This window comes from Mauremys mutica, chromosome 3 (assembly GCF_020497125.1).
Source record: "Mauremys mutica isolate MM-2020 ecotype Southern chromosome 3, ASM2049712v1, whole genome shotgun sequence".
Taxonomy (NCBI): domain Eukaryota; kingdom Metazoa; phylum Chordata; order Testudines; family Geoemydidae; genus Mauremys; species Mauremys mutica.
Genome location: NC_059074.1, coordinates 10,137,404 through 10,159,183, shown reverse-complemented (window position 1 = coordinate 10,159,183; position 21,780 = coordinate 10,137,404). Strand labels below are relative to the sequence as shown.

The following is a 21,780-nucleotide window of genomic DNA, read 5'->3' as shown; positions in this document are numbered from 1 at the left end:
AGTCTACCCACAACCCTGTGCTCTGTATTCCCGCCCTGTGTCTGGCACACAGAGACTCCCTTCACAGAAGACAGGGGGTATCAATGTCCTTTCGTTCTCGTCTCTGCACCTTTATTTTATCCCTCTGTAAGCTAAGCATCTCGATCTCTACAATCTCTCCTTATACAAAAGTCTTTACTCCTCTTCGTTGCCCATCTGTGGACCACTCTGTTACTGACACCTTTTTTCAGAAGGGGAGAACAGAACAAAACACAGTGCTCAGTCTAAAAATTATTTCGCTCAAATTCTCAAAGGAGATGTCAGGAAGTTATGACATTTTTGTGTGTGGACCATAATCTAGCTGAAGTCAGCACTGTCTAAACTACTGGTGGCGTTATTCTGATACTAATCATTTTCAGATTACAACCAGTCGCCATTAACCTCCTGGCAATTGTATCTGTGCCTGAGCTGCACCAGAGTGACTGCTGAAATGGAAGGAAAATTAGCATGGCATGGTCAGGGTGCCCTGGGTGACTGGTTTTTACAGATGCCTCTAGTTCATTGCTCATCATAAAAGGGACTAAGTGCAATTCTTTCACATTAATTTTCGCAAAAATCCTCTTGCAATAGATAGTTAATGAGGGTTATGACTTGCACTCTAGATGCTATATCCCACATGTTCAATGCCTCATAGAGTTTTTAGCCTTGTGACTCCCAATAACCTTAATTAGTTAATGCTAGTAAGAGTCACATTGCTAACTAGATAATTGTAACCAGAGATGGGCCTAAACCAAGAGTCTATGTACTTAGTGGCTTTATCTTATTGTTTAAATAACTAGTGGACTAAATAGAAAAGGAGAGCATGGCTCTAACTGATAAATAGGTTTCTAGCACCATTTCTGGCTTATAGTACTTATAAATGTTTGTTACTTGTTAGTCACTTATAAACATGCCTTTCACAAAAGTATCTGCCATATAAGAATGTTGCAGTTGCTTTTAAGATATAATTTTAAGTATCATGTGAATAACATTACATAATCTTTATAGAGCGCCTTCCATCCCAAAGTGCTTCACAAACTCTACCAATGAAGCATGATACCCTGAAACAGAGGTTATTTAACTGCAACTATAGGTCCTTAAGAGATGCCTCTCAGCGCTGGATTAGAGTATCGGCATTATGGCCCAGAGCCCCAAAGAGGCCTCGGTTTTAGGCTCCACTGTGATGCACAAAACGCCTGGCACCTAACATTATAGGCCCCTAAAGTCTCTCCACACCTACATTTCTGCTGTAAAAGCTCCTTAGGCACCTTAAGTTTCTGCCTCTGTACATGCACACTGCTGCCTCACTCTTGGCAGCTATCTCCTGTCTAAACCCCAGTGCAATCCACAAACATCTGTCTTGCCTGCAGGGCCCAATCCAGTAGGCTGTCTCGGAGCACACTTACTGGATCCGATCCCTCTCAAAATCTGACCAGCCACTGGAGCAGGGAAACGGGTGCCCTATCTGCCATGCTACAGAGTAATTCTCACTCTCTCCCTGGCCCAATTACTGTTTAATTATTTATCCCCATGTGGAAGAGCTTCAAAAGGAAAGATTGAGAGAACCCCACATTAGAATATCCCATAGCCCAGGGGCTAGAGCACTCTCCTAAGAGAAGGGAGATCTTGGTTCAATTCCTTTTCCCTGCTTCCCCCCATCAAGCAGAGAGGGGAATTAAACCTGGTCTCCGACATCCCATGCGAGGGCTCTAATCACTGAGCTAAAACTTATAAGGTTGGCAGCTCTTCCTCCTCCAGCCATTTTTCAGGGAGTTAGGCAGGCACCTAAGCCATTCTTGCAATGAACAGCTTGGGCGCCTTAAACTGTCTGATTCCAGGAGTCATAGGTACCGACTCTGTGGGTGCTCCGGGGCTGGAGCACCCACGGAAAAAAATTGGGGGATGCTCAGCACCCATCGGCAGCTCCCCATGGCCCTGCCCCACCCCGCTGCTACAGCTCACCTCTGCCTCTTCCGCGAGCGCGCCGCCGCGTCCTGCTTCTTCCCCCTCCCTCCCAGCGCTTACACCACGAAACAGCTGATTCACAGGGCAGGGCAGGGAGGGAGGGAGGAGGTGGGGGAACACGGCGCGCTGGGGGAAGAGGCGGGGCTGGGGCGGGGATGTGGGGAAGGGATCCAATAGGGGCAGGGAGGAGGCGGAGTTAGGGTGGAGACTTTGGGGATGGGGTTGGAATGGGGGCAGGGCCAAGGATGGGGTGGAGTCGGGGTGGGGAAAGTTGGCAACTATGCCAGGAGTGGGGCTCTCAGCTGTGGCTCCCAAGTGGAGATCAACACCTCCTCACAGCCCAAACTTCAGCACCAAACTCCTTGAGAGGGGCAGGGCTTAGGCCATACCCCTCTGTGACGTTATTGATATAATCTGGGACATATAGATCATTGTTGCAACCATGGTCCTGTAGTGGCACCAAATCTTGTATAAAGGGAGTCAAATGAGGTGTCTAAGACAAGGTTATGGTTTACTGGATATGCTGTCTATATATGTGTATCAATTTTGTAGTTGAAGTTATGAGTATTGGCTCTATACTGTCTGTATTTCAAACTTATGCTGTGCTTCTGGGAGACATCCCAGACCAGTTGGTGTTAGCTCTGCCTAGCCTGCTTGATGGCCCATTAAGGACCATCAGATATACAACTGACCCATTGAGAGAAGGCAGATACGCCTTGTAACTCAGCTAAGTATGCAGAGACTTGCCCATGTGACTCCAGACTCCACTTTGCTGTAATTTTCCATGGTAAGAAGAAAGAGATGTTCTTACACCTGGAAAAGTCTATAAAAGGCTGATGCCTCATCTCCATTTTGTCTTCAATCCTGCTTCTTACCTCTGGAGGGACTTTGCTACAACGGAAGCTCTACACAAAGGACTGATGACCCATCCCAGCTGGAGATGTACTCCAGAGACTTGATTTGAACCTGCAGTTTATTCTATCACTACTACACGCCTGAACCAAGACTTTTCCATTACTGTATGTAATTGATTCAATTTAACCAATTCTAACTCTCATCTACATCTTTTTCCTTTTATGAATAAACCTTTAGATTCTAAAGGATTGGGAACAGCGTGATTTGTGGGTAAGATCTGATTTGTATATTGACCTGGGTCTGGGGCTTGGTCCTTTGGGATCAGGAGAACCTTTTTTCTTTTCCTGGGGTATTGGTTTTCATAACCATTTGACCCCATAACGAGTGGCACTGGTTATGATACTGGGAAACTGAAGTGTCTAAGGGAATTGCTTGTGTGACTTGTGGTTAGCCAGTGGGGTGAAACCAAAGTCCTATTAGTCTGGCTGGTTTGGTTTGCCTTAGAGGTGAAAAACCCCAGCCTTGGGCTGTAACTGCCCTGTTTTAAACAATTTGTCCTGAATTGTCACTCTCAGTTGGGTCCCGCCAGAACCAGCATCGTTACATCCTCTCATTGGCTAGTTTAGGCAGCTCCATGCCTGGCGAGCTGGCTTTTGTGGATCCCATTCTTAGGCACCTATCTCTCCCCATTCATTGTATGGGAACCGAGGCACCTAATCCAGGCTTTGTGGATCCCATATTGTTCAAGTGATTTTCTAGGTGACTAAAAGTTAGGCATTTCTACACCAAGTACGGCAACATCAAAGTCCCTTTGTGGATCTGGATTTACAGGCCTATGCCTCAGACCCCAGATCATGGAGTGTTATGATAAGATCAGAATCTGCACTGTCATATAAAAAAATAAGGTTCCAGCCTTATGGGTATGTCTACACTAGACTTTTTAATCTTGAGTTAATTGATTGCTATTTAACTCATTGTCAAGACTAGCCCAGACACTCCCTAAACGCTTGCTCTAGACTAAAACTAGGCTTGGAAGCATTCCATTTTTATCAGTAAATGTTGGTAAACGTTCATTTCAACATACACACACAAACCGACAAAAAATATTTCCATCAATAATAATATAAATTTACAGATAGGCAAAGAAAAACGCTGCTTGAGAACTTATTAGATTTTGATTTAAAGAGATTTACTTTGTAATTTTTGACATGTAATGTTGACAATTTGTGTTTTAACGGTTATAAATCTTTAACTTAGTAAATCTCAGCATTTATTCTCATTAAATAATGATTGTCTGAACCACTCTATTGCTTCCCCCTCTCCATAATTTCCTACAACTGTGAAATCTGATACAAATCGGAAAGAATGCCTCAGAACAAACACTGATACTACCCACTGAAATTATAAAAAAATGAAAATCGAATTCTGCCAAGCCTCACTATAATGGTTTGTGCTTTACCTTAGCATAGGCTGATCTAAGAGTGGTGCACAAATATTTATAGTCTTATGGCAACACCGTGGCTTTAATCCAGCCTCGTTGCCCCTGCACATACACTATCATGGGGATTCGAGGAACCTGTGCTATGAGGCTTTTTGGAAAACCATGCTCATTAGGATTTGCACATCCATCAGTTTGGCCAGCGCCTGAGGCTATATAAGAGTGGTGCGAGCCCCAACTGTCTAAATTCCTATCTGATCACATCTGCTGTGGAGTCAAGGAACCTCACTGCTGACTCTGTCGCACAGATTCTGGCCCCAAACTTTCTTTTAGTACATATTTTTATTATTAGGATAATATTAGTGCAGTTAGAGCTGACTTTTTTTCATATTACCACTGTCCCTATGAACCCCCATTAGTGGAAATATGCAGAGGCTCCCTGAAGAGAAACTGCAGCCACTTATGGCCAAACAGCACACTACATTATGGTAGGTTGACCAGATAGCAAGTGTGAAAAATTGTGACGGGGGCAGAGGGTAATAGGTGCCTATGTAAGACAAAGCTCCAAAAATTGGGACTGTCCCTATAAAATCAGGACATCTGGTCACCCTACATTATGGGGAGGGACAATTTTGATCACTGACACCAACGCAAATCGCTCTTCTCCAGAAGGGTGCTGACAGATCTTTAATGTCCTCACACAGAGGAATGGGCCTTGATTTTTAAGATCTTATCCAAAAGGCCTCCACATAGTGAAATGGTTAGTACTGTACTCACTTTGTCTGCCTCAGGATAAGATGATCCTGTGGGGATTTGAACTTTGATTCTGAAGAGTCTGGCCTGTCCCAACATGATGCTTAGACCTCTAAGGTTATGACTACACTGCACTAAGTCTCAAAGCCTGGGTCAACTGACTTGGGGTTGTGCGGTTTGAACTGTGGGGCTAAAAATAGAGGTATAGACATTCCCACTGAGGCTGGAGCCCTGGCTCCAAGTCCCTCCCTCACTTGCTGGGTTTCAGAGCCCGGGCTCCAGCCTGAGCAAGAACGCCTACACTGCTATTTTTAGCCCCTCAGCCCAAGCCTGAGTCAATTAACCCGGGCTCTAAGACTTGACGCCACAGACTTTTCTTTGTAGTATAGACATATCCTGACCTAAGCTGTACCATCAGACTGCAAAATTCTACCTGTCCTACAAGGTGAATTCCATTGACTATCATGGAGTTCCTGCAAAAAGACACTCCCTTTCTTGAAGGGCAGTGGGCATTTTAGGCTCCAGGACAACATACAAATATTGTAGCTAATTATAAATACATTTCAATATTTCATCCACGTTACATCTTTTTTGCTTGAATGGCTGACTGCTACTAGGTAATTCACAAGATAATCCTCAATAATTTTCAGTCAAGGTTCAAGCAGAAATGTGTCACACCAGGATTATATTATTTATTATTATAATGTAGGATTTAAGACAATATATTTTATCTCAAAGCCTGACATGTTGCACGCAGTTTTCTTGGCTGGCAAATAAATAACTGTGGCTGTTTCAGGATTACCTACAGGTTCAATTCAAATCAGAATTTACTGCGTTTGGTTCTTCTTATCTTATTTGAAACATTGATCATTTTCTTTCTCTTAGATTGTTCAGGTGTTTTTTCTTCCACACTACAGTTAAGGCACTGTCTTGCATTGAGGGCAATGCAGAGACACACTGCCCAAGAATAGCCCTTGCCTCATTCTCCTAAAGGGTGAAGTTTGCAAACTCCCCGCTTCTAAAGCCAGGGGCATGGCCCAATTGCCTCCCTACTCCTTTGCACAGGCTGCCACCAACAGTGAATTTAATCATGTAGAATCCCAGTGCTCCTTAACTGTAAGGGCTCTTAATGTGCCCAGCACCTGTGAAGGGATAGATGGCAGGGACAGTGGGGGTTCTTGACCCCTGTCCCTCTGTTGTGCAGGGAGTGGGCACAATTTGACCCTGAACCTCTACAGAGCTGCACATAGGAGGCTCTCCTTTGTAGTCTTCAGTATATGCTTATTTATAGGCATTTCCACAGCACTCATCTCAGCTTAGGGTAAGTCACAAACACTCAGAGCCTGGTACAGACATTCAGGAACCATCCAGACTAGCCTTTACAAAGGAGTGGACTAACCCAAGTTATCTGGCAAATAACTCAGGGTAAAAACTTTAATGAAGACAAGCCCGCAGCACATATTCACAAGTTATGGTGCCAGTGGCTGCAGTGCTGCTAAGGTGACCAGATAGCAAGTGTGAAAAATCAGGACAGGGGGTGGGGAGTAATAGGCATCTATGAAAGAAAAAGCCCCAAATATCGGGACTGTCCCTATAAAATCGGGCCATCTGGTCACCCTAAGTGCCACCAGCATTGTACCACCATTTATACATGCATTGCTTTGTTTTTAAAGGAGAATTGAAGCTTTTCACTTATAAAGGAACACATAATAGAAGAAGAGGTGCATGCACCATCCAGAAACATTGCACTCTTGCATTTCAGTTCCCCAGGTTTGTTGAATCTAAAAATAATAAATAAAAATAAAAAAAAATAATTGGAGATATACCAATCTCCTAGATCAGGATGGGACCTGAAAAGGTCATTGAGTCCAGCCCCCTGCCTTCACTAGCAAGATCAAGTATTGATATTTGCCCCACATCCCTAAGTGGCCCCCTCAAGGATTGAACTCACAACCCTGGGTTTAGCAGGCCAATGCTCAAATCACTGAGTTCCAACTGGTCGAAAAACATGCCGCTTCTATGCTGAGCTGCATGCAATCACCCTGACAATTACCGTCCTCCCAGCCCTCACAAGCCACTATCCCAGACAATGACGTCATGGAAGGGAGCTCTGGTGAGTGTACCTTTGCAAATAGCAAACATTGTTTTTGCCTTGTTCCGCCCACCGTGGTAGGACACTTTACCACGCCATGCATGTAGCAAGTAGTGACTGCTGGCATTCAAGAAGCATCCGTTCTTTATCTTGTTCTGTTATCCTCAGCAAAGTGATATCGTTCAGGATAACCTGGTTAAAAATCAGGAATTTAAGTAAGGGGGGTGGCCATTTTTCTACTGGGTTCGTGGACTGCATCAGCTGACAAAAACTACGTTCCTGCACGTAGCGAAGCGGGGGGAGGGGAGGAGTGAAATGCCGATGATCTTTTCTGTGTTTGGTCACCGGCGATCTTCCCCAAGGTACCAGACACGCAGTGGGTGGGGGGGGGGTGGGGGAAGGTTGTTGATTAGCAGGGAGCTAGCGTGGTATTAGCCATGCGTTGGGGGGGAGGGGTAAATCACTACAGAAGCCGAAAGACAGTGGCTTACCATGGCCGCATGCAAGCTGAATTCTGATGCCTGGACCTGTGTCTGTGAGATCTGTAACTCCAGAGCTGCAGGCACTCACTATTAAGATGAAAAATGCGACCTTGTAGGGAAATCACATGTGCTAGGTGAATACTGCTGTTCACTGTGAAAGAGTATAACCATTGTTCTGTAAAATGTATCTTTCTAAATATTTATCTCCCTCATGCAGCTGCAAATTTTTCAACCATCCCTCCTCCATCCCAAAGGCTAGCACAGATAAGGCGGAGGAAAAAGAAGACGCGAGATGAGATGTTCTCGGATATTATGGAAGTTACACGCAATGAAAGAGCTCATCTGAATGAGTGGAAGGACGTGGTTTCAAATTACAGGAAAGAGGCCAGTGAACGTGAGGACAGGAGGGATGAACGTGAGGACAGGAGGGACAACCGAGATGAGAGGTGGCGGCAGGAAGACCGGCAGGAAAATCAGCGGTGGCGGCAGGAAGATCAGCGGTGGCGGGATGCAACTCTGGGGCTGCTGCGTGATCAAACTGACATGCTCCAGCGTCTTGTGGAGCTTCAGGAACGGCAGCAGGATCAAAGAGTGCCGCTGCAGCCCCTGTATAACCACCCCAACCCTCACCATGTTCCACATCCTCCTCACCCAGACGTGTAAGAAAGCGTGGGGGGAGGCACCGTGCACCCGCCCACTCCACCCCGTGGACAGCCCAACCAGAAGGATGTCGTTACTGTGAATTTTTTTTTTAATGGCCTTCTCCATCCCTCCTATCCTCCTCCCAAACCACACCCTTACTTCTCTCCCTCTTTTTATAATGAATCAATAAAGAATTCATGCTTTTTAAATGAGAGTGACTTTATTTGCATAAGTAAGCTGTACTCGAAGGGGGTGGGGGAGTTGCTTACAGGGACTGAGTCAATCAAGGGGGTTGGGTGTTCATCAACAAACACAGCAGTCACACTGTACCCTGGCCATTGATGAAGCTCGTTTTCAAAGCTTCTCTGATGCGCACCGCTTCCTGGTGTGCTCTTCTAATCTCCATGGTGTCTGGCTGCGCGTAATCAGCGGCCAGGTGATTTGCCTCAGCCTCCCACCCCGCCATAAAGGTCTCCCCCTTACTCTCACAGAGATTGTGGAGAATACAGCAAGCAGTAATAACATAGGGGACATTGGTTTGGCTGAGGTCTGAGCGAGTCAGTAATGTCCGCCAGCGCGCCTTTAAACGGCCAAATGCACATTCCACCACCATTCTGCACTTGCTCAGCCTGTAATTGAACAGATCCTGACCACTGTCCAGGCTGCCTGTGTATGGCTTCATGAGCCATGGCATCAAGGGGTAGGCTGGGTCCCCCAGGATAACGACAGGCATTTCAACATCCCCAACTGTTATTTTCTGGTCTGGGAAGTAATTCCCTTGCTGCAGCCGTTTAAACAGAGTAGTGCTTCTGAAGACGCGAGCGTCATGAACCCTCCCTGGCCATCCCACGTGGATGTTTGTGAAACGTCCCTTGTGATCTACCAGTGCTTGCAGCACCATTGAAAAGTACCCCTTGCGGTTTACGTACTGGGTGCCCTGGCGCTGCGGTGCCAAGATAGGGATATGGGTTCCATCTATCGCCCCCCCACAGTTAGGGAATCCCATTGCAGCAAAGCCATCCACTATGGCCTGCACGTTTCCCAGAGTCACAACCTTTCGTAGCAGCAGCTTAGTGATTGCTTTGGCTACTTGCATCACAGCAGCCCCCACAGTAGATTTTCCAACTCCAAATTGATTCCCGACTGACCGGTAGCTGTCTGGCGTTGCAAGCTTCCACAGGGCTATCGCCACTCGCTTCTCTACTGTGAGGGCTGCTCTCATCTTGGTATTATGGCGTGTCAGGGCAGGGGCAAGCAAGTCACAAAGTTCCATGAAAGTGCCCTTACGCATGCGAAAGTTTCGCAGCCACTGGGAATCGTCCCACACCTGCAACACAATGCGGTCCCACCAGTCAGTGCTTGTTTCCCGGGCCCAAAATCGGCGTTCAATGGATAGAATCTGCCCCATTACCATCAGGATCTCCAAAGCGCAGGGGCCCGCGGTTTGAGAGAATTCTGTGTCTACGTCCTCATCACTGTCATCGCCGCGCTGCCGTATCCGCCTCCTCCTCACCTCGGATTGAAGGTCCTGGTTCACCATAGACTGCACGAGAGTGCGCGAGGTGTTTAAAACATTCACGATTGCGGTATGGAGCTGAGCAGGGTCCATGCTTGCTGTGCTATGGCGTCTGCACAGTTCACCAAGCAAAAAAAGGCGCGAAACGGTTGTCTGCTGCTCAGGGAGGGAGGGGTGAGGCTGTACCCAGAACCACCCGCGACAATGATTTTTGCCCCATCAGGCACTGGGATCTCAACCCGGAAATGCCAAGGGACAGGGGAGGCTGCGGGAACTATGGGATAGCTACGGGATAGCTACCCACAGTGCAACGCTCCAGAAATCGACGCTAGCCTCGGACCATGGACGCACACCACCGATTTAATGTGTTTAGTGTGGCCGCGCGCACTCGATTTTATAAAATCTGTTTTACAAAACCGGTTTATGCAAATTCGGAATAGTCCCGTAGTGTAGACGTACCCTGAGCTATCCCTCCCCCCACCAAATCTATTTTGGGATTCCCTTATCCCCTAATGACTTGATATAAAAATGATCAGGGCCCTCAGAAAACAGTCCCTACAGGCCCCATAATCCATTTCCACACAAAGGCTCCCAAAGTATTTTACAGACATTCCTATACAGGAATCATATCATCCATCTCTAATGTGCCAGGTGGAGATTAGCAAATAGTTAACTTTAATGGTACATAAACATTTAAGACAGAAACTAAAAAAGAAGGGAAGCTAGGTAGGCAGAATGAAATTTAACCAGCACCCTGGAATTAATGTGCCCCATATCTTGTGTAAAGTTTTATGTCATCTTCCAGTGCCACCACTTGTCAGGATTCAGTTTTACATCTTGTCTGACAGGCATGACCCTATAGGCACCTCCAGCAGCAACACTGGCCCCCAAGCACCAATCTGGGACATTGGTCACTAATGCCTGGGATAGGCAAATCAGGACAATAGTATGTATCAGTTCATTCCAAAAAAATCACACAATTTGTTGTATAATTTATTCAGCAGGCTACGATACCGTCTGTGTTGGAAATGGCCCTTGCATTTCAAACATTGTTTTTGTAGACCTTAACTAAAAGTATAATTATGTACCCAGAATTTTACAAAGCTTGTCAAGATTTATACAGAAAAAACTGACCTCTCTAAACATGTTCATAATCTCATGGAGAAACTCCAATGGATTTTAAATAGCGAAATGTTAAAAACAAAACAAAATTAACCCTACTGTGCCACAAAAAGGAAGGATGATTTCATGGCTAAATTCTGCACTTGGTAGCAGGAATGGTTTCCATTCCTGGCTCTGATACAGATTTCCTGTATGACCACTGGGAGTTAGGTGCCTAGATACCTTTAAATAATCTGACCCTAAATCACTTTTGAAAATGGGACTTGTGTGCTTTTAAAAATGTGACGCTTAGGGCCTGTTCCAAAGCCCAATGCAGGCAATGTAAAGATTCCCATTGACTCCAATGAGCATTGGTTAAGATGCTGAAGCAAGATTTTTTTAAGTAGCCACTAATATTGGATGCCCAACTTATGAGGACCTGATTTTCTGAGGTACTGAGCAGTGATGGTTCTAACACTTCCCCCCTCACAGTGGTGTTGTGAGGATAAATCCATTAACGTGCGAGGTGCTCAGATAATACCGAGATGTCTATAGAAATCATATAGAAAAGTCTAAAAATGTCAATTTTTAAATGCTGACAAACAAAAGATAAACAATGTACTTCTATTTGAGAGTCCTATTTCTCCCAAAAAAATCTACATCTTTTTTCCTGTGGCAACTATTGTAAGTCAATTAACGTCAGAGTTTGGCTAACCGCTTTAGGCATCATTCTCTTCTCATTTACACCAGTGAAAATTAGAAGTAAATACCACTGAATAGGGTGACCAGATGTCCCGATTTTATAGGGACAGTCACGATTTTGGGGTCTTTTTCTCATATAGGCTCCTCTTAGCACCCACTCCCTGTCCCGATTTTTCACACTTGCTGTCTGGTCACCCTACCACTGAACTCAATGGAATAAGAGCAATGTGAGTTAGGGTACGTCTTCACTACCCGCCGGATTGGCGGGTAGCAATCGATTTCTCGGAGTTCGATATATCGCGTCTCATCTAGACGCGATATATCGAACCCCAAACGCGCTCCCGTCGACTCCGGAACTCCACCGGAGCAAGTGGCGGTAGCGGAGTCGACGGGGGAGCCGCGGACGTCGATCTCGCGCCGTGAGGACGGGTAAGTAATTCGAGCTGAGGTACTTCGACTTCAGCTACGCTATTCACGTAGCTGAAGTTGCGTACCTTAGATCAACCCCTCCCCCCCCAGTGTAGACCAGGCCTAAGAGAATTAGCCAATTCTATAATACATTTTTACTTTTTGTCCTCATGAAAATTCTAGCACCCTAAATTCTTCTTTAGGGTCAATGCCTGCCATTGCAGACTGCTGAGTGGGGGCCCCAATCCAATGCTCGTTGAAATCAATGACACTTCTTCCATTGACATCAAGAGGTGTTGGATCAGGCTCCAAACGCATAATTATAAGGGGTTTTTTAAGTGGCTAATATTGATTTGAAGCTGCAATCTGAACAGATGAAAAAATGGAATGTCGTATTTTATATACAACACATGCTATAAAATGGACATTCACACAGAGCTAATTTTCTGCTGGCTCAGAAATTATAAAATAAAAAGAGGGCATAAACAGCCTCTGTGAGTTCCTGAAGGACACAGCACATACTGCTTCCAAGGCCTCATTACTTTTGTTTTCAGGAGCAAAAGGAAAGAGATGTGATCCTTTGAAACACAAGAATGTTACAAAGACTTCTGCCAATCAAGGACAGCTTTTACTTTGCATTAGAGATTTTATTATCCCCTTATTAGTGCATAGTGTACTTAAGGAATTGTCCTTGGGAAAGACCCAGTGAAATGCAGCATTTTGTAAATATCTGGGGCCTGATTCCCCATTACTCTGCACCCTGTTCAGTTACTGTCACAGTTCAGGGAAACTGCACCTGTATTCCCCCTCTATGGTCCAGCAAAGGCACCCATGCTTAGGCTACCAGTTCCCGATCCGTAACCTCTCCTGGGCAGAAACCAGTCTTTCACCCTCTGGACCAGGGTTTTTCCAGGCTAAACAGTTCCCTGCCAACATTGTGTTATTCCTCAGCAAGGCAGAGCACCTAAACAGACCTGCATTTGCATTTTGCTTACTCTTTGAGGGCTTTAAACACTGTTATTGCCACAGTTATACATTACCACATAGCTGTTTCTAAGCAAGCACATTTAGTCTTAAGGTCAAAGCATTACAGAGAAAACATTAAAAACAATAAAAGAACCTTCACACATGCTATTAACCTTAGCAGAGTTCACCCCTGACTTCAAGAAAAACTCTGGGCAGTGAACAGTACATCAAACCCCCACCAAGAGATTTTTCTGTGGTCACAAGTTCCTAACAGCTGTTACCTCAGAACAAGCACACAGACTGGGCCAGGTCCTTCCAACCCTTCCCAAGAAGGATTGGGACTCCCCTTGGAAGGAAGGTTTGTTGGATCAGAAAAAAGGCCCTGACTCAGTTTTAATGCAGGCCATTTAACCAAAATTCCTTTATTTGTCTCTTGGTCCCTGGAGAATGCCGTTTGAACCAGTATATGCGAGCCTCTCTCCAAGGGGTTGTAGTTCTCTGGAGGTGTTACAACCTGAGTCAGTCTGCTTAACCGCACCCCCCTGCACTGTTTGTAGTTCCTGTATGTCTGTGGTCCCCCTCAACATGGAATTACATACAATCCCTGGCTCACAACAATACATAAACTTAATCCAGTAGAGTTTAACTTTGTTCATTAATGTTTGTCCAAGATATTGCAGGAAATTGCCATGTCTGTCAGAGTCACTGACACCAATGCAAAGTAGGTATGAAATGCTCCCACATCAGAATGATAGCATTTTACACCCACTTTGCACTGGTGTCAATGATGACACAATGGAGGGCAACAGAAAATCAGGTTCCTAGACTTTATTTTAAGATTTTTATGACTACTCTGATATGACTAACCTGATTTTCTTCTTTGAGAAGAGAACTGATCTTTTAGATAAGGGAAATACGGTAGATCTAATACACTTGGACTTCAGTAAAGCATTTGACACAGACCCACATGGGAAATTATTAGTTAAATTGGATAAACTGGGAATTAGTACAAGAATTGTAAGATAGGTAAAGAACTGTCTAAAGGCAAGAAGGCAATGGTGAATTATCCAGACTGGGGGAAGGTATCCAGTCAAGTTCCTTAAGGATCAGTCTTGGGACCAATCTTATTTAATATTTTTATTAATGACCTTGGCACAAGGAGGCGTGTGCTAATGAAATGTGCTGATGATTCAAAGTGGGAGGCATCATCGATACAGAGGGAAATTGGAATATTATACAGGAAGAAATGGATAACCTTGAAGACTGGAGTGACAGAAATGGGATGAAATTTAATAGTACAAAGTGCAAGGTCATGCACTTAGGATCTAATAATAAGAATTTCTGCTACGAGCTGTGGGCTCATCAGCTGGAAGTGATAGAGGAGGAGAGAGACATGTGGGTTGATCATGGGATGACTCTGAGCCACCAACATAATGCAACTGTAAAAATGGCAAATGCAATCCCAGGATGTCTCTGGCAAAGCATTTTCAGCAGAGACAAAGTATTAATGCCATTGTACAAGGCAGTATTCCTAATCTGGAATACTGTGTACTATTCTGGTCACCCATGTTCAAGGAAAATGAATTCAAACTAGAACATGTGCAGAAAAGAGCTACTAGGCTGACCAGGGGGAGAGAGGGTCTATCTCATGAGAGGAAATTAAAAATTTTCTGGTTTATCCTAGCAAAACAAAGGCTGAGAGGAGATATTATTGCTCTCTACAAATATATCGGGGGTAAATGCCAGAGAGGAAGAATCTAAAGGACAATGTTGGCACCAGAACAAATGGGTAAAAACTGGCCATGAACAAGGTCTCTGGCCAAGAGTACTGCTCGACTGGTGAGACACTGATACAACTAGAAGATGCTATGGGCCAGAATTCTGCTGGGAGCAGGGAAGACTGTGGCACAGTAATGTGACAATTTGGGAGTTCTATCAGTACCACTTCCGAATTGTGGGTAATTTCATGAAACTATACCATGAAGTTACTGTGTCATGGAAAGCCTACATGTATGTGGATCAACCATGAGTTAGCAGGGTTGTCTCATGTCTCTGCCAGGCCAAACAATAGGGTGATCATCACTCAACAATCGTGTACTCCGAGTAAAACACTTTGGGACAACAGGTGTGCTCCAGCTAGGAGAGGACACTTCCCCCAATTGTCTGAAGGGAGGGGGGTTGGGAGAAGGGGAAAGGTACCAAAAGACAGAACAAAAGCAGCATGTGACACCAGCAGGAGTCTATAAAGGGATTTACGGGGGAGAGCCATTTTGCACCAGATCAAGATGAGGGAAGCTGCTGCAAGGACAGCATAGGCAAGAGGGTAGAGGAGTCTGCCTGCCTGCCTGCTGGAACACAGATGATCCCACTACCAAGGGACTAATGAAAGACATTGTATCTAGGATGTTTTACTGGTTTGGATGGTCAGTTCTCTTCTGTGCTTTCTCTGTTAAGTAAATAGCCGTGTGCGAGGATTGGTGCAAAGCCTTTCTACCAGCCTGTGTTAAGCATTCACAACTAGCACATTGCCCCTGAGAGATTTATACTGTAAACCAGAAGCTTCACACAGGTTTAGGTACTGGGGAGCCTGAAGGGTCAGAGCTGCACCTCAATATGCTGCACAGCAGGTCCTGACACTTGGGGCGGGGTGGAGGGAGCTTGCTGGACAGGCTCCAGAAGCTTCACACACCCCCTAGGGGATCCAGAGCACACAGGCTTGGTTTCCACTCACTGTATTGTTAGCAGAATGGCCAGGAGGGGCACTCACTGGATCTCTTGGCCCCGCCACTCCTTATCCCACCCATGTTAACTTGACATGCCCAACCGGGTTTGGCACCTGCAAGCCCTTTTCCTTCAGGAGCCTCTCACAGATTAAGTTTGCAGTGACACTAAAGCATCTTCAAAACAGAACATTATTTTTCCTTCATCCAAAGGTATATTCCTGTCCCTTCATCTTTCCTTGCCAACTTTTCTAAGCTCTGTTTCACAGGGCATGTAACACTGTTTCGCAGGGTATGTCTCAGAGACTCCCCTCGAGATGCTACTGACACTAGGGTTGCCATATTTTAACTTTCAAAAAAGAGGACACTACATAGGGGGGGAGGTAGTCCTGCCCCCTATTCAGTCCCTCCCACTTCCCACCCCCTGGCTGCCCCCCCACAGAACCCCCAACCGATCCAACCCCCCCTGCTCTTATCCCCTGATCGCCCCCTCCGAGACCCCTGCCCCTAACTGCCCCCCGGGACCCCACCCCCTATCTAAGCCTCCCTTCTCCTTGTCCCTGACTGCTTCTTGCAACATCTGGCACTTTTGCTTTAGATATTTCCTCTAAAATTTAGAGGAAATATCCACAGCACATGCACCTGGAACAACATTCTGAAGTCTTATGATCTCTTCAGCTACAGATTTAAATGTCTCCTGACATATAAAAGTAGGGCTAAGCTGTTTCTTTTGCTCAGGATGTGGATAGTAATATGTTAGACAGTATATTTTCTACAGATCATAAAAAAAAAAATCTTATGGTTGAACTGTAGTTCTTGGAACTTCATTTTCTTGGCGAAAAGTGCATAATTCATCATTAACAGAGCTTTCACCTGTTATATTCACCTGACAGTGGTGATGGCCATCAGGAATTCCACTGCCTTGATCAAAAAGTAGAGCAAAAATTCACTGATTCTCAGTAAGAGGTTAGAAAGTTGTGGTGAGGACAAGGCATTTGGCAACAGAGTACTGCTCCACATGCTGACCTTGATACCCAATACAATGCAGTGCCCCAACACTTTTCTCTTCAGCAGGTGGCTCTTAATAGAGTCACCATTTTGTTTGTGCTCTAGCAGTTTCTACATTGATAAAACTGGGACATAAATGTCACAAGTGGTACAGCTCCAAGCGTGGAAGCAATGATGGAAGAGGTAGAGTAGATATGGGTCAGGCATTTTCAGGGAAGTCCTATGGCCTGTGTTATACAGGCGGTCAGAATAAATGATCACAGTGGCCCCTTCTGTCCTTAGAATCTATGAATCTTAATTTTTACCACCATGCCATAACACAAGTGATGTGGTACTCTGTTTGGGAAACAGGGACCATCACATTATACGCACTTATGACATCCCATATATAGATAGAAATAAATAAAACGACAACCATGTTTAACTTTTTAAATTATACAAAGAATTTCAACCTTCCTAATCAAATCACTTGAAAATGACATTCTGCTGGGAAAGTCTGGATACAGTCAATGTTTGAACTGACAGAGAATTAGGACGAGCACACTCCTCCTTGTTAATATGATATAACTAGTTTAGAAGAGAGTTCTTAAGAACTATTCACTATTGTAGCTCTGGGTCGCCCTTGTTCACATCAAGAAGCCAATTATCGGATGATTAACTGGGCTGGCTACAAGGTTACTTGATCAAGAAAATGCCACACAGTAAGGTCATATTTTCAGAAAATATCTTTATTTACCTAAACCTCTGCATAATGAGCTCTATGTATTACAGGAACCAAAAGGAAAACCCATCTAATGCACAAACAACCTTTCTTCTTGAAAGAACAAACTAGCATCTGACCCAAAGCAAAAATACTGGCATCAGATCGTTGCAGTGTTTTGGATACTTACATCAGCAATTACTAAAGCAGAAATATATCATCTTAAACTCAGGTCTTGGTAGTAAATAAAGGAGAAAATTTGACAAATATTTCTGGCCCTAATACAGCAATGTCCTTAAACATGTGTGTAACTTTGAACAAGTGAACAGGCCCACCTAAGTTACATGTGCTTTGCTGGGTCAAGGCCTTTATTTGTAATTTTTAAAACTATAACTATATTCTCTTGCTGATTTGGGGTCCTAACATACTTCTTTTCAAAATTTTCGTACCCCTTTAAATATTGTCTTTGTTCAGATATTGTTGTTAAAAATAGCCCAGTTTGTAAAGATTTCTCTTCCCTCCCTCCCCCGGCAAAATGTTTCAATCATTGAAAACTTTTATTGCCAGATAAACAGGGAAATTGCTTGGACAGGAACTTAATGGATGAGTTCTGCTCTACCATGCATGACTCCTAGGTTTGATTCCCAATGCTTCATTTGCTTGACCAGCAGGAGCTGGGAACACTTCTCCATCTCACTTCAAGTGTCATAATGATTTCATTATACGAGCCCATAGTAACTCCTGTGAGATTGTGTGCAGTAACTATGTGCCTACTGTGTGTTACCATTCTAGGTGTTCTTTGATTGGTTGATGCAAGATGGGTCAACAGGTCACTAGTTGGCTGGTGTTAATGCATTTGCCACTAGTGTGTCACATTTGAAATCTAGACTCCCACAGTGGTAAAAATAAGGAAGCTTTTCTTTATTGTAACGAACAGCATGTATATCATGTAATGCAGCTGGGCCATAGTAAATAGAGTAACTGTTTTAAGTGAATTGGAATAACCTGAGGATAGCTTAATCTCTCAACTGTGATGTTCTCTCATAACGAGAAGACCTGCAGGAATAATTACAGCCCGCACACACCCTCTAAGTACCTGGATCAAAACAGGAAGTCATATCAAAGTGAATGACATAGAATCGGCATGGGCATCAGTGAGGCTGCTTCTCAGAAACTAGAGCTATATAACGAGCTGTATTAGACAAGTTGGGAAAAGGATTACCTTTTGCATCTCCATGTAGACTGGACATTAAACATTATACTATTATTTTACAAGTAAATCTAAACATATCTGAGTACTGGGAATATTTACTGAAAGCAGGTTACACTTCTAAAATCCTATGCTTACTCATACCTTTCATTTTAGATATTAATAAAGAGGTTACTTCTAGTAATTACTGTTCTTCAAGAGTTGCCTCTAAGTATTCACATTTATAGGATTTGGCACCTCTAGTGTCAAACTGAAGAACTGTCTGACAAAGCCACTGGCGGAGTGCAAGAGTGCTGTCAGGCTAGATGACATCATTGGCTCTGTCTATATAAGGTAGCACATCCCTGTCTCCCATCAACTCAGCTCCTTCTTCCTAGCCCACAGAGTCCTAAAATATAAAGAACTCCACGGCAGAGAGAAGGCAGGTGGATACTAGGAAGACATCGATGCAACTCTCAAAGCACAAATAATTTACAAGTCGGTGACCCCTCTTTCTTTTTTGAGGACTTCTGTGCAGTCCCATTTCTGGCAGATGAGCAAACACTGTTGCCAACAGAGGATGGTGGGCAAAGATTTCTAGGCAAAAATGGACTGTAGCTTCAGCTTACCAAAGTGAGCATTGGATTTGGATGCCAAGTCCAATGAATAATGCTTATCAAAAGGAAGAATAGAACTGTATGTTGCTGCTTTGAAAATGTCTACAATAGTAGAGTAGACCAGTGATGTGTTTTTAAGCCAAGTACTACTGGTTTTGGAGCTATAATATAACAATGATTAGAACAAATTTTGAAAAAGAGCAATTTAGGACACAGAGGTAAACAATAATTGTAATAAAATACAACATGGTGTTACAAAAGGTAAATCGTGCCAGTCCAACCTGATCTCTTTCTTTGAGACGATTACTGCATTTTCTTTGTCTAGAAAATTGGTTGCTCTAATCCACCTGGTACTCCTGAAGGCATTTTGCAGCAAAAAATTAAAAATTCTGTGCCAAAATTTTTTAAAATTCTGTGCACAATATTTTAAAATTCTGCAAGTTTTATTTGTCAACAAATAAAGGCAGAGTTTCCAGCATGGCTGTGGGGAGCACCGGCCACTGGCTGCACAAAGGTGGGAGATCACCCTGCAGCCTCCCCACCCCTCGACCGTCTAGGGCCAGCACAAGGTCTAGGGCCAGGCCTACCCCAGAAACACCCTGGGGCCCTGCCCCTCTATGCCAGGCACAGCAAATGTGGGGCAGGTAGGCTCAACCATGCAGGATCCAAGTGTGGAGGGGCTCAGTGTGAGGGGATCCAGGTGTGGGGTGAGAGGATTCTGTGTGGGACAATCTTGGTGCAGGCAGCTCAGTGGTGGTCTAGGTGTGGGGGGGATCTGGATAGACAGATGCTCATTGCAGGGGTTCCAGGTCCAGGGGCAATGGGACTCTGCAGGGGCTTCCAGGTGAAAGTGGTTGTGGCTCAGCGGGTGGTCTGGGTGTTGGGGTCTCAGCGGGGGGGGGGGTCTGGGTTTTGGAGGAGAGGGGCTTGGTTGGCTGGGGGTCTGGGTGCAGCTAATTTGGGGTCAGTGGCATGGGGGTTTGGACATGGGGGCTCAGAGTGGTACAGGGGGTGGGGCTCGTTAGAGTGGGGGTTTGAGTGCAGGGAGCTCAGTGGGGGGTAGTCTGGAGGCAGGGGGCTCCAGATGCAGGGGTTGAGGTTCAGTGGGGTGGGGTGTGGGTATGGAAGGCTTGGGGGGTTGGTGTATGGTGTGAGGCTTGGCAGGGGTGTCTGGGTATTGGAGGTCCACATGCATGGAGGTAGGATGGATGGGGGAGCAGCTCCCCCTACAGTGACCCCTCACCACACAGTTGAGGAGCGATGGGGGCAGGAATCGGGGGAGGATGCAGGGTCAGACACCACCCCAGCCACTTCTTGCAGGGGAACAGGAAGTCCAGTCCTCTCCTGCCTCCAGCCCAGGCGGGACTAGCAGCTGATCTGGGCTCAGGGTAGGAGCCACTGGCTGCGGTGTCCACAGCCCTGCAGTGATTTCTCTCTCTGCTGGCTGCTCCGGGTGTCTGGAACGATGTATCTGTGCAGCTAGGGAGTGGTGCATCACTGCTCTTGCAGCTTCCCTTTGCTTCCCTGTCAGAAAGTCATTTTTCTGCAGGGAAGCAAAGCAATCTGCGGGAGATGTGAATTCTGGGGGAATTCTGTGCCACTGCGCATGTGCAGGAGTAACCTGGATTTCAGTAAAGCATTTGATACAGTTCCACATGGGAAATTAGTTACAAGATGGGGATAAATAAAGGATAAAATATACTGTTTGTCAAACTAAGGCAAAATACTTGCAATACCCACTTTTTTGGTCATACACTTCACCAAAAATCCAACTGTTTTTTGTTGGTTATGATGGTTAGAAAATGGCTATAACAGTCCAGATTGTGAAACCCTAAGGAGTGTTGCTGAAATCAAGAAGTTTGGCATGTATTCCCTCCATACAGTTTAGTGTTTTTTCTTTTAGACATGATATCTTACCAAATAAAACCATCTGTGTTCCCTCTGGGAAAGGTTCCACTGTTCTGTTTCCATTGACATGGTGTTTAGCTAGAAGACAAGAAGAAAAGAAAAGTATAGTAAACTATCAATGGCTATGGAAACACAAATACTCTTTTCAAAATGGCTCTAGGAAAGCCTGAAATTTGACTGGTGAATAACTATGGCACAGCTATATGTTAAGTTTTGATTACTCATCTGTATGTCCAAAATATATCAATTTATCTCTCAATACTGGCTGTTATCCCATAAAAACACTTGTATAACTCTAGTGATGTCTGAAGTTAGGTAAGAAGGGCCTGTTTTTCCAGAGGTTCTAAACCCCCATGGACAAACTGGAGTTCTACTTTGGTTGTATATTTAGGACAACTTATCCATTTCTAAAGTGACCCAGAGAGAGCATTATATAAACATGAATAATCACCACAGTCACAAGTGAAGCATTCTTAAAAGTGGAATTCTGACCTGTACAGAGGAAGCAGGAAAAATGTAATCCTGTATTGTTACTGCTGGATTAAAAGCCTTTTGACATGACCACATGTGAATTTTGACCTTTTCCCACACTGCCAATCAGTAAGCGAAATTAAAAATTCATGCATCATAGTCTAATGTCACATTAATTCAATAAAAATCACTTCAACAATAGGCAATGGTGTATAGTTCATTCTGTTTC

General features: G+C 44.7%; 1 protein-coding gene across 1 annotated transcript in view; it reads right to left on the bottom strand.

Moving 5' to 3' along the window:
• MSRA (methionine sulfoxide reductase A) overlaps window positions 1-21,780 on the bottom strand; it is a 436,252-nt gene that overhangs the window by 252,432 nt on the left and 162,040 nt on the right. The window contains exon 2 of the mRNA XM_045010740.1: window positions 21,090-21,158. Within this exon, the coding sequence (XP_044866675.1) occupies window positions 21,090-21,158 (69 nt within the window). The remainder of the gene's footprint in view (window positions 1-21,089; window positions 21,159-21,780) is intronic.